The sequence below is a fragment of the Bos grunniens genome, chromosome 12 (assembly GCF_055505025.1).
Source record: "Bos grunniens cultivar Pamir isolate PY7600 chromosome 12, Bosgru_T2T1.0, whole genome shotgun sequence".
Taxonomy (NCBI): Eukaryota; Metazoa; Chordata; class Mammalia; order Artiodactyla; family Bovidae; genus Bos; species Bos grunniens.
In genome coordinates this window covers 12,754,294-12,768,370 of record NC_141176.1, presented here as the reverse complement: position 1 = coordinate 12,768,370, position 14,077 = coordinate 12,754,294, and the positions used below count along the sequence as shown (strand labels likewise).

The 14,077-nt window shown below is 35.6% G+C and overlaps 1 protein-coding gene across 16 annotated transcripts in view; it reads right to left on the bottom strand.

The window, feature by feature from the left end:
• Nucleotides 1–1,686: 1,686 nt before the first annotated feature.
• AKAP11 (A-kinase anchoring protein 11) overlaps nucleotides 1,687–14,077 on the bottom strand; it is a 52,474-nt gene continuing 40,083 nt past the window's right edge. For 12 of the 16 annotated variants that reach the window (XM_086328837.1, XM_086328834.1, XM_086328836.1 and 9 more), the window contains 4 exons: nucleotides 12,191–12,274; nucleotides 11,366–11,412; nucleotides 7,953–8,113; nucleotides 1,687–5,563 (listed from right to left, as the gene is read on the bottom strand). In XM_086328837.1, the coding sequence (XP_086184963.1) occupies nucleotides 5,423–5,563; nucleotides 7,953–8,113; nucleotides 11,366–11,412; nucleotides 12,191–12,274 (433 nt within the window). In that variant the 3' untranslated portion in view covers nucleotides 1,687–5,422. The remainder of the gene's footprint in view (nucleotides 5,564–7,952; nucleotides 8,114–11,365; nucleotides 11,413–12,190; nucleotides 12,275–14,077) is intronic. The other 4 variants (XM_086328841.1, XM_086328842.1, XM_086328840.1 and 1 more) reach the window with 3 other exon arrangements.

Genomic DNA, 14,077 nt, shown 5'->3' with positions numbered 1-14,077 from the left:
AAACTCCTATAGGGCCCCAGCAGGCAACACAAGTGAGTAAAGTGAAGCATGTCAGGCCACTGGCCAAGAAAAACACAAGGCTGGACTACAGGAGCAACCATTATGCAGCTCCTGTCAAACTGCTGCCACACGGGAGTCCAGTCAGTGCGTGCGTGCATGCAAAGCTGCTTCAGTCGACTGTTCCAGCTCTGTGCGAGCCAATGGACTGCAACCCACCAGATTCCTCTGTCCATGCGGTTCTCCAGGCAGGAATACTGGAGCAGGTTGCCAAGCTCTCCTCCAGGGGACCTTCCTGACCCAGGGATCAAACCAGTGTTTCTCATGTCTTGTGCATTGGCAGGCGGGTTTCTTTACCACTAGCACCACCTGGGAAGCCCCCAATCAGTACTCCATGGCATCCAATGCTTCAAGAGATGCTGAAATACAAAACCTATTTAAATGTGAAATCTCCTTATTTTTAAGTGTTGGCAATTATTTTAAAAATCAGATCTCACGTTGGACCAAGGAGTCCGGTTTTAATCCCTTGCTCTAAACTAAAAAATCGAAGTGTCTGTTTAAAAGATAACATGGGGTGCAGGATGGGGAAAGGCAGGGAGGGAAAGACCTAAAATGTCAAATTTGAAGCTTCAATCCTCTTGCGATGTCTCTTTTCCTCTCTTTCCAATCTAAAATATTACCCTTCTTGCTCCAGAGCACAAAAGTAAAATGAAGGTGAGGTGATTACAAAACTACTAAGGACAGAGAAAAAAACCATCACCACTCCACTCCCAAGGGGCAGCCTTCCTGAACTCTTGTTTCTGTTGTAAATGCTGCTGCTAAAGGCTCTGAGGTTTTTCCTCCTACCCTCTTTGCATAAAAGCACCAAGAGTATATTCATCCTGGGGTATGTGGCTCTTCCATCTTTCATACTTTAAATGTGAGGTACTTCTTCAAGGCTTGTCTCTCATCCTCCCTCCTTATCCCAGCTGAAACACAGATCTCAAATAAGAGGAAAAAATGCAACCACCACTGCCTCCCAAAATGCAACTTCCTAAACTCTTTACTGTTTCTGCTGTAAATAAATGCTGCTGCAAAGGTATTCAAATGTCATTTGTCACAAGGTCCCATTCCTTTTGAAATGTTTTTCCTCTTTGGAATTACAGTCAAAAGAATCTTATGGTTTGAGAGCATTTTGTTTTCTTGGTTCCTGAGATGTACTCATACCCAAGCCATTATATGTGATCATTATTTCCTAACATTTTGAAACATTCATGAAAAGCTAAAAGATCACTAATTCCAAGGCTGAAGACACTTAAAGTCAAATTCCATTAGTAATAAATAATCAAGCACCTAGCTTTGAAGTACCTGATACTATACAGCATGACAAAGGTCTGATCTCTATATCCTATGGAAGAAGTGCTCGGTCCAGACTGGAGAATTCCCTAACACACTATATATTCAAGGCAATCACAATATTCTACTTTGCACTAAAATCCAAAAGGCAAACAGCCTGTCAAGTCATCCTGTCAGCATTCAGAGGCACTCAAATAAAAACTTAGGATTCAGTGTCCAATTAAAAATATTCTAGCTTCCGTTCTTCTTTAAAATAATGTTAGAAACGTAGAGGTTGTTTGATGTGCCTTCTATGCTTTTGTTTTAGTCCAGTATTGAGTGTGTTAACAAGATACTACAGATTGAAAACCAAAGTCAGGCATCTCTTAAGTTTATTGGGAAATTCTTAATTGGGAGAGAAAGATCACAGACTTAAACAATTGGAAAAAATAAAAGAACAATTGATCGCAAATTATTACAAAAGTAATTTCTGAAATGTTTATTTTTGAGCCACTGCAAAAACAAAATTTTAGTGCATCCTGAAGTTCATATTTTGGTAAATGAACATATTAAATTACTGAAAAAGCAAAAGAAAAAAGTTACTGTTATACAAGATCTTAACGGAATAATTCAGCACAGTCAAATAAACAGCTATAATTATTCAAAGCTGCTTTTGCTCTATAGCTGGTATATTAAACAAGAATGTGAATTATTACTATTAACACTGCACAAGTAACAAAAGGTAGCAAATCCAGCAATATTAAAACCTGATATTAAATAGTGTTCAAACATTACAACAAAAAACAAGACAATGAACTTCTAGACCTATGATTCTACCCCTGTGAAAGGAATGTACATGGATGGTAGAAAAAAAATAAATATATAAAGTGACAAGTGTGACCAACACTGCGTCTGCATCTCCAGAGCAGGAATACGGTGAGTTAGTCAATGTATGCAGGGCCTCAAACGAGAGTGAGGAAAAAAGCATTTCACTTGAGCACAGCTTCGTAATTCCCAGGGAAGCTCTACTTCTCTTGTGCTGGTGACGGGTGGACAGAGCTTGAAATGGAAAGAATTTTCCCTACACCCTGAATATGGATGCATTATTATTTTTCTTAATTCTGTGGAAAGTTTCTCTTGAAGAAATAAAATTTAAAGCAACAGACTGATGGGAAATTGATCATTTTAATTGTGAGAGAGGAATATTTACTAATCTGAGTCTAGACCCTGGTGATGAGTCAAGGTTAAACACTGCATCTGGGGAATGTGCGTGATATCAAAACCACGTGGGTAAACCATCTTTTACTTTATACCTGGTGCATTTAATAACTAACTTCTCCTACCAGCAAAATAAAACCTTTATTTAAGCAAAATGGAAGTATTATGAGTTGAATTAATTCCTATCAAATATCTAAAAGGGTAAATGGAATGGTTGTCAAACTATGAAGATGTTATCACATATATTCACTGAGTAAATGTTCTCAAAGATTTTAAAACTCCATTAAACCATTAAACTGTGTTAAACCATCCCAGAGATACTGTAATGTTCTTCTGTGATTTATAAATGAATCATTCCTTTTGTGAAAATCAGGAAATAAATCAAAATCAAAATGAGTTAATACCCCAAATATAAATGGAATTTTAAACTTGGCTTGGAAAAAGAAGTTCCGTCTGAAACAATGTTCTAAAAACCCCATCCAAGGCTTCCTTCACTTTTTTTTCACAGTTCTCCAATGGTTCTGAAACTGATAAAACAGAAAATTCAACCCAAAGCACATCACAACTTTAACAGTTCTGAATAAGACATGATATTCATAAGGGCCAAAGTATGCAGAATGGCAATATTACAGTATCATAATAAAATTACATCAAATAGATTTTTAACAAAATAAGAGTCGTCCTCGACAAACAGATCTGTTCTGAAGACTAAGCAACCAAATAGATCTACATCTTTGGAAAAATCACAAAGTGCCTTTAAACAAAGTAAGTTTAGACTGTTCTTGATTAAAAGATACTGTTCTAAACTCCAATGTTCTCTCTCTATATAAGGAAGCTTAACTCCCGCTTCTTTTCACGTTTGCCAACGTTCTCTACATCCCTGCACTGAACCGCTGTGTGTGGAGCTCCACTGTCATCAGTACTATACACACCAGGGTCCAAGGACTGGTCTGTTGGGCACAGTGGCTGAACAGGGAACTCGGAATCCAGCACAGCTCCAGAAAACGAACAAAAACAAAGACAGGAGGAAAACCTTACCATACAGGAAATCAACGTTTTCAAGTAGAGAGTTTTACAGAACTAACATATTGTCACTTTAGCTTAAAAGAAATTCAGAACTCAGTTTTGCTGTTAATAACACCCGTACATACACTGAAAATACCAAACACAATTTGATAGCTATACACTTGTAAAAATTCAACCTAAGCTTAATAATCAATTAATCTGTTATAACAACCTGCTTCCTAACAATTAAGAACCTAGTCCAGTGCTGCTGCAGATCAAATTCTAAGAAGCTAAAGACAGAATCAATTCTGCTTACATACATTTCCTACATTTCTCCAACCTTAAAAAATGCCCGAAGAAACTTTAGCAAAATTTATTTTTAAGGCCTGCTCTATTTCTTCATCTTAAATTGAGAAAAATAGAAGCTTCTGTAAGTGTAACCTCAAAACATTTAAATAGATTTTGGCATTTTTCTTAAGAAGCAATGATTTCCTGCCATAACTGTAATTCAAATCAATGCAAGTGCCCTGTTCCTTGTCCCCTGCAGGTGCTACTGTCCTCGATACTTTGTGCAGCTTCCAGAAGAGTCAGTTCTCAGGAAAAAAAGAAAAAGTGAGAGCAAAACCAAAAGCCTCCAACAAAAATGATTCCCTCTCAATTAAAAATCTGCTAATGGAAGAATCAAAAATTCACATGCACATACCTCACACAAAACACAATCCTGGTCAACTCGCAGTTACTGAAGACGAGTGGAACAGAATGCAGAGCCCAGAAAGACTGTATCAGAGGACTTTACAAAACAGTACAGATACATTTTACTGGGGAAGGGGTTGGTGGGAAGGTCCCGTTTTTCCTAGAAAAAGCTTATCCCTGCTAAAGTGGAGTTTTAATTTAAAAATCCTTGCTAAAGGTTTTCAAAATCCCAACAGAGAAAACAATTATTGGGCTTCTCTAAATGCATTTCCAAATGAACATTAAGTTTTAAAATTTCAATATGTTTTGCACCTTTATTTTCACTTAAAGAATAAGGTGGGGACTCAAAATAGTCAAAAAAGAAAAATTCTTACTGCACAATCTTTATAGACATTTTATTTTAAAGCACCTTTTTAATGTTAACAGTGGGTTTGTAACCAGAAAAGAGTAAAATAAAAGAGGGTACCCACCACTAGCAAGGTTTAAGTTCTCCTTTACATACACACAAATACACACACACACACACACTCACTCACTCACTTTCATGCCAGAACAACTGGAAACATTAGCAAATAAGATCATTTAATGAAAGGCTGGGGAAACTATCATTTATAGTATTTATAGAAACCTAAACTACAGTTTATAAGAAATTAAATAACTTGGGGGATTCAAAAAAATACCAATAGCTGAACCATGAAAATAAAACTGACCCTTAAAAATAGAAAAAGATGTCAGAAAAATAAATTAGCCTCAATGCTGTTTTTTTTGATGTCAGATTTGTTATTAACAGGAAACCATTTGCTTGTAAAGGAGCAAAATTATAACTCTTTATCCCTGGAACCCACCTTCAGCCACCTCAGTGCAATTTCTAGCAGCACTATTTGGATGCGAAAAGAACGCTGTCATCAGTCAATGTTCCTGAAAGCCTCACAGTCAGACCTTCCTTCAAATACATGTTCTTAGGGTCTTACTTAACACACTGCACATGTGTACAGAAGAATAAATGAAGATAATATCTGACAGATTACGAAAGTATGAACTATATACACCATATGATGACACAACACACTTAATAGCTATTTACTTTCCTCCCAATTCACTTTAAATGTTAATATTCACTACTCAAATTTTACCCTATGTGTCTTTTCTTCCTCTCCCAAAACAAATAATAAAATTTACTGGTTTGGAGTTTGTTCTATGCATTTTCCAAGAGCCAATCAAACAGGGACTTGCATCTCTCCTCATTGGATGTCTTCTCCACCACCTCATAGTATTTAAGCACAGCCTGCAGGAGGTCTCCCACCTTCCACCCTTTTTCCTGTAGCCGTTTTGTAAGCTAGTAAAAAAGGAAGATAAGCCAAACATTAACCAAAAGCAATTTTTTAACAATAAAGTTTTCATTTTTATTTATAACACTGGATCAAACTGCTGTTTGCAGCAAAATATTGTTTCCCAGTTATAACAAGGTATTCTCCCCTAAACCACCACTCTTTACACAAATTAAACATTTTTCCTTCCTGGGTTTTATAAATACTCTCCTCCACAGAGGGACACTTTGGGATTGCGGGAGCCAGAACCCCACAAACCTCACCCAGCACAGTGTCTGTGTGGGCGTGGAGAGGCTCCATCTCTACAGGAAACTCTGAACTGAACTAAATACATCTGCCACACCCTCAACTGGGAACATAAAATAATAAAGACAATGTCAAGCTTAATAAAAGGATGTGGATCTTCCTTCCACAACGTACAGTGTGGCTTTCTCCCCTGGAATACGCACTCCAGGCTCAAAAGAAACACGTAAGAAATGTTCATGTTTCAGAAAAAAAGTAAATAAAAATTAAATACTATGGCAGTCATTTTGTAGTATGAACAAATATCATTATGTTGTTCACCTGAAACTAATATGGTGTTATATATCAATTATACCTCATTTTTTTTAAGTATAAAAATACAGGTTTAAACTATCATCACCAATCTAAATATGTCTTCAACTCAGATTTTTTTCCTATTTAGTTCTATAAAAACGAATTGTTTGTAATATAAATATGCTTAACCTTTTCAAAAATAGTTTTACTGTGATATAATTCACATACCACACAATTCACCCATTTAAAATAGACCAGCCAATGGTTTTTAGTGTATTCACAGAGTTGAATGCAACATCACCACAAACATTAGGATATCTTTATTACCAAAAAAAGTCCTACCTGTTAATAATCACTGCCCATTCCGCCCAACCCCGTCAACTCGAGGCAATCACTAATCTACTTTCAGTTTATAGATTTGCCTATTTTGGCCATTTCATTTTAATGGAATCACAAAATATATGGCCTTCTGTGACGTGGCTCCTTTCACTTAGCATAATGACTTCAAGGGTCCTCCACCTCCAGGGTGTAGCATGTCTCTACTTCATTCCTTTTTACTGACAATATTCCACTGCATGGACAGACCACATTTTATTCATCAGTTAATGGACATTTACGATGTTTCCACTTTTGGTCTATTACAAATAACACCACCTTGCACATATGTTTTCATTCCTCTTGGGTACAGACCTAGGTGGAGAATTTCTGGGTTATATAATAATGCTGTGTTTGACTTTTTGAGGAACTGCAAGAATGTTTTCTTAGGTTATGTGGGGATGCAGTTCCCTTACCTCAGCACCATTACACTCAGCTCTGCCTAAGGCCTTCCTTAGTCCTCAATTTATCTAAGACTAAACGACTTGAAAATGCTTGCTTCCATATAGTCAGTTCTAATACTTTCCCTACCCATTTTTTCCCCTTGACAATTCATTTCCTGAACTTTTTTTCTGTCTTATTTTCTCCCTCTGCCTCTGAACAGAAATCTATGCTGGAAAAATTCAAGAAGTCTAAATAAAAACAACAAAATACAAAAAACAATTTTTTAATATATCTTTTTCACATACTTCTTTCAATAATATTTTTGAAAATTCTGAACTGGAAATCAAGAGTAACTTGACAATTCCTTTTTTTGTTACTATTAATCATTTTATATTGGTTATTCTTTGAACTATTCTACATTATATAATACGATTAAATTAAAGTTCTGATAAAGAAAAGTCCTGGACAAAAACCTTAAGGCTGCAAACGAAAAATTCTGGCTAATAATGTAACTGGTACACAGTAAATTATCAATAAAAATATTCTCTTAATGCACCTAATCTGAATGTTTTATTATTAGAACCCTACTAAATGCTCAAAGTGAACTATTATCCCTTATTAAATGTTTATAAACTTTTATGGGCTTTTGCTTATGCTAGCTTCTCATACTAATGACACTGGATTAACAGAAGAGACATACTCATTACTAGGCATAATTATGCATCAATTAAGTACAAAGAATAACTCAATCTTTTCATATGAGCACATGAAATGCTTATTAAAGACACCCAGCTTTGAGAATTTAGGATGTGCCAGGCACTGGATTAAGCACCTTTTAACAGTGCTATATTTAATCCTCACAAACCTCTGCCAGGTAAATTCTATGCTCATTTCCACAGTCCAGATAAAAAGACTGCGACTAGTGAACCACCCAAGGTCACACTGCGACTACGGCAGAGCTGGTATCTGAGCCCAAGCACTGGACTCTAATGCCTGGGCATCTGCCCATTTGCTATCAGTGGGCATCTTATCAGATCAACTGTGTGACACAGAGCAGCATACACTGTGCCCTCACACCCACCCTACAAGGTAGGTACTTACTTGCATAAACTCCTTCTTTGTAGAGTCATGAAAATAAAGTTCTGCAACTTCTGCCTCAGAAGCAACGAGCCACTGAAGAATAATCCTTAGCTGGGGGTCTACTGTGCATGGCTCCATGTCAATATTTGTAATTAGCAGAGTCTTTCCATCTTGCTCCAAACCTAAAATTTAAATTTTTAAGCAATATGTAGTGAAATCCATCAATTCAACTGTCAGTTCTCTGGTTTCTAAGGATATATAAACACTTTCCATTTCTTAAGATTCCAAGGAATTTTCCAAAAAATAATCTTTTCTTAACTGCACCGTAACACCAACTAAAGCATTACTTCGAAAGGGCAAAATAATGCTAAAATAAAGAAACAGTTTGATCATCTGTGACAGCACAATGCAAAACTCTATTCTGAGGCACTGAATTCAACTGGCACTTCACAAATGCCATAATTTATGTCAAAATATAATCCACAAGTATAGCAAATAAAACTAAAATGCTACAATTACAATCAAAACACAAATATATTAAATGGACTTTCAGAAAGCTTTCTGAACTAAGAGAAACAGCAGCAGGAGTGAATACTCGGATCACACACATTACAGCCTAAGTGCTGTTCTAAGCTCTTTATACACACTAACGCCCTCACCCCTCACAAGCACCCTAGGAGGAGGGAACTGCCATCATCTCATTTTACAGGTGAGGGATCAGGGGTAGAGACAGACCAAGAGTCTCACAGGTGGGACACAGTTGAGTCAGGATATTAACATTGGCAATCTGGCTCCATGCTCTTAATCACTTCACTTTTCAGGCAAAATATGGCGGGGGGCGTGGGGGTGGGAGGGGAAAGTCTTATGCAACACTTACATCCACAAAATCAAACCACGGACTTTTCTGATACAGTCTTATAAGACACTGTTCTCAAGTTTTGCTTTGTTTTGTTTTTTTAATAAAATTATGTTTTCAACATAACAAAAGGTGAATCTCTGTTGACTATAAAACTAAACCAATATCCTGTGTTGAATACCACTGCTTAGTGGTGGCTGAGCAACCAGCAGTGCTGAGGCCCAGGCCTCCCCCACAAGAAGCAGGAAGCGGGGATGTAGGCAGACACCACACCAATTTGCACAAGTAATGGACATTTGCTGGTGAATGTCCCTAATTTTTTTTTACAGTTGGGAGGGCATTTTAGACCACTACTAATTTTTAGGGTTCCTACTGACCTGTAAGATTTTTCATTTAAAAAAATTGGTTCATGCTATTCTCTTAAAATAAATGTATTATCATTTCCTTCCTTTCCACACTCTGATTCTCAATCAAAAATGGGTCTGGCACACAACAGTCCCATAGTCTTTGGGCCATTCTATAAATTCTGCAGAGGTCATGGAGTTGAAAGGTTCGCTGTATCACTTGATTTTTCAGTTCAGGATGTCTGGTTGCCTAAGAGTGATCTCTAAGAGAGGTCATTCAACTCTAGTGAAAAGAGAAAGAACTGATATCCTACAACTACAAACAAAAATAAATAAATAAATAAAGCTTGTTGCCTTAGGATTTCCATAATTCTGAATTGTTTTTAGTCAGCAAAAAATAAAGCAAATATTCTTCCCTGGCTGGCTCAGATGGTAAAGAATCTGCCTGCAATGCGGGAAACCTGGGTTCGATCCCTGGGTTGAGAAGATCCCCGGAGGAGGGCATGGAACCCACTTCACTATTGTTGCCTGGAGAATCCCATGGACAGAGGAGCCTAGTGGGCAACAGTTCATGGGGTCGCAAAGAGTTGGACACGACTGAGCAACTAAGTATAAACAGTCTAACAAAAACTCTAAAAATACTGCCTGATCCCCCTGGAGAAGAAAGGCTACCCACTTCAGTATTAGAGCCTGGAGAATTCCATGGACTGTATAATCCATGTGGTCTCAAACAGTCGGACAGGGACTGAGTGACTTTCACTTTTACTTTCCCTTTTCACCCCTACTTTGTATCTGATGAGGAAAAAAACTTACTTCCAGAAACCCTATATAAAAAATGGCTACTTAGGAGTGGTTTTAGAACTAAAATAATAATAATCTTAGGTCTGAGGATTTGGACTCAAAACTGATACATGACCTTTCTAAATTAAAAAAATACAATTGGTAATAAAACTAACTGGAAACCCAGGTGGAAAGTACATTTTAAGTAATTTGTTCCTACAATTTTCTGTTTGCCTATTTCTAAAGAGATGATTAAAGAATCACTGGTTCAAAAACTAATGTCTAAACATGAATATTCTTACATTGGTATTTTCAGAAATAAAGGAAAATAAAATTTTTGGAAAAAAACTCAACACCCATCTAAATATAATGAAAACTCAGTTTCAACATGAGAAGTTTTTGATATTTGCTTAAGACATTCTAATATATTTAACTAAGAATTACAAATCACATTCCAGAACTGTAGTATTTACACATTTGGAACCATGATCATTAAAGGAAGAAATGAGTATTTTCTTCAAATATATGTGCGAGTGTAAGACTGCAATTAATGGAAGGGAGAACTGGTTTAAAAATATCTTTTATTTACTGATTTTTATAAGATTGACATCAAACAGTAATTCTAGAAATAACTAGTTGAAAAGGAAAACAAATTGACATGTGATAATTATAATAATTATATCTCATTATATAAGAATTTTATATTTTAAACAAAATTATATGAAGAGACTATTCTAAATTTCTCCCTCAAATAACTGAATACTTCTTTTAAAGTAGTTCATCTTTATACTGATGAGTACCCCTCCTTTTAGTTTATCAAATAACACAAGCTGCTCAGCAAAAGATCTGACACTGGATAGATTAGTTCAAGAATACCCTGATTTGGAATATTTCTTCATCTTTCAATTCCTTTATTATCTGTGTAATAAGAAATGTAGACAAGAACTTCTCCTGGGTCTACTCCAATTGCAAACTTCTGTAATTTTAATGGAAAACAATTTAAAAATAAATCAATGTTTGTCCTAATAAATAATTTCAAGTTACACTGAATAGTTTAAATGAGTAATATTGTGTTGAAGGGATCTCAAAAGACATTAATAACCAAAAGGGAAGGGGAAAAAAAAACATTATGGAATTATAAAATGATTTTTTCTGTTATTATTAACAGTCTTCAGTTAGTATTTCCCATCTGATAGGGCTCCATATACATTCTTATAAACGTCTTTTTTTTGGTATGTTTGTATTGTTTGAATGTTCCAAGTCTAGTAAAATGGCAAATAAATTAATGAATTTAAACAAAAAAGAATTTGTTTTGCAATGTAAAAACCCTGATAACTCAACAATAATACAGTGCCTATTTGATGAAAATGCACAAATATTAAAGACTTTCCTAAAGAACTTTATACCTTATACAAAAAACAGGCAAACACTTTAAAAAACAAACAGCCAGTTACCTTCTACATCAGTCTGATGCTCCTCTTCATCATCATCTGGCCCATCACTTACCAAATGAAGCAAAAGCAGTTAAAAAAAAAAAAAAAAAGCTTTAATTAATAATGGTATTAAAGTCAATTCTTAAAATGTGACCAAAAAATGAATGTTACAATATGACATATGACATTTAAAAGGGGGAGAAATGACAATAAAAAGGAAGCTTTGCTTCTCACACCATTTCATGTTAAAATCTCAAGTGCCAATGATGTCTAAAGGGAAGTTATCAGTAATAGAATTTCTACCTGACCACAACATACAGAGTGTCAAGTAATTACATAATAAAATTTAAAATAATTTTAAGCAAAAATATGCTAATTTGGTTTTAGATAACACAGCGTTTGAATATCACAGAATGCCATGAGTAATTATTTATTAGTGCTTCGGTTGATGCCATTTGTATATTTTTAACAGTTAAAAACACATTTTTTCCTATACTTTTCTTATAAATGAAATGAAACTATATACAGAAACAAAACAAAATAAAACAAAACAACAGAAATCCTGTAGGAAGCAAGCTCTTTTTAATGAAACAGTAATTGGTAGAATGAAAAATAGCAAGCAGTGCAACACATGCATAAAAGTAACACATTTTGCAATTAGGTGTCAGTCGTATCTTAGTAGAGTTGAATTTTTTCATTATATGTAAATTTATCAAGCAGAATCAAATATAGAAGAAAAGCAGGTTGATACATGTTGGCACTCTAACCCACATTCTTTTAAGAATATGATATCATGCATTAGTGGTGAAAGACTCATCAGTGTTTAGATTTCTGGACTGGACCAACCTGTCTGATGTTGGAAAGGATAAATTGTCCTCATACAAATCTCCTTCTAAACCAAGACTGCTCCAGCTACTGCTGTTACCATTACTGCCAGAGGAAGAAAAGAACAGAGCTGAACTAGAAAATGAATGGTAAAAACAACCCTGGTTTTCCTTGGAACGGCATCCATCACTGATAACTGAGGATGTTCTGAAGCTGCCTCGGTGGGTGCAGCATCCATGGAGTTACGTGAAGACCATCGTTGCTACTACACGAGGTGTTTGACAGCTTCAGAGATTAGGGAGTTTTCTTACTTGTCCTCAGCAGTTCATGAAAATTATTCTAAATTTATATTTATTTTACAGATTCAGACAGTGACTTTTAGGACAGTAAATGAATGGAAGAAGGAAAAAGTTTCACAATGAAATTAACGTCTATGGCAAAACTTAGGACATAATTTGTAAAAAGCCAATGCTCTTCAGTTTGGATAAAGTTTACACAGGTTAACATTCTCTCGAGTCTTTTTTTTCCCTTGATTCTTCAGAGAGTGCACACAGTGATGGCCAGGGCAGGGAAGGAGGATGGGAAAAGGATGAGAAGGAAGACACTGAAACATTCCCAAAAGACCTCGTCTAACTACGGGGAGAAAAGACATCTTCTCACTTTAAGATACTTGTTATTATGTCAATTACCTTCATTTCACACATTATGTATAATTCAGCAGGTTAAATAATATACAGTTTCTTCAGAATACTGCAAGGTCTAATCACGTGTCACACTTGACAGATCAGCCAGTCACTAACACCCCACCAATACCTTCTTTCACTGCCTAATCAAAAGAAGAAAGCAGCTACATTCTACAAGTGCGGCAAAGCGACACAACACAAAAAGCAACTGTGTTCGGAAACAAAACTAAATTCAGCTTTTCGGATTAAAATCTAAACATGCAATTTAAAAAAATTCTTATCATTAAAATAATTAGTAAGCACATTAGTTTGCAGTGATAAGCAGCTGTATTTTCCCATAGTAGGCTAGACAATTATAAAAATATTTACACAATATAAAATTTGGGTTCTAAAAATTAGTTAACATAAAATCACCTTTTATCCATCAGTAAATGTTGATACGGTTCCCAAAAAGGGGCTGATTACTTAAAAGTTCTAAAGAGTTTCCAGGCTATCTCAATAATTAACATGTACGTATTAGCACTATCCAACTGTCACAAACCGTAATGCATTACAGAATAAAAATTAAAACTGATCAGTGTCTTTTCAACATTACATTCAAACAAATATAGCTCTAGTGTAAAACCATGAAACCAACCAGTTTTGCCTACATAGTCTGGTGACAGACAAACCAAAATCGAGAAAATATGGAAATACAGAATGGTTAGACAGCTGTGAGCCAAAGAGAGAGAAAATCAATGATCTCAAACACCATATTTACTTCCATTAATAGAATGATTACGCACAGAAAAAAATTACAAAATTAAAATTTTTACCCATTTCTACACTAAAGTGGATGTATCTTAAGTGAGGTCTCTGAAACACCTGCTTTAAAATCATCTGAGGCACTTATCAAGCATGCAGAATCTTGGGACTGCCAATGACCCAGTGAATCTTAATCTCTAGGAGACAAGCACACCACCAATCCTGGATGAGCCCCACTAAGTTTTTCTTTGTGCCGGAACCTTAAATTCACACAGTATTGTTAGTTCTTATTAATTCTATGGTCAATTAAACCACAGGTTTTTTTTTCCCCTGGACAAAATGCTATCAGGTCAGGTTTTTCCCATTCAAGTAATTCATTTTCTGAACCTAAAGATATTTACTCATGTTAAACACAACTGGTATAGCCTCAGCCTGATTTGGTCTTTCTGAACTCTGGTTCTATTAACAGGATTAACCTTTT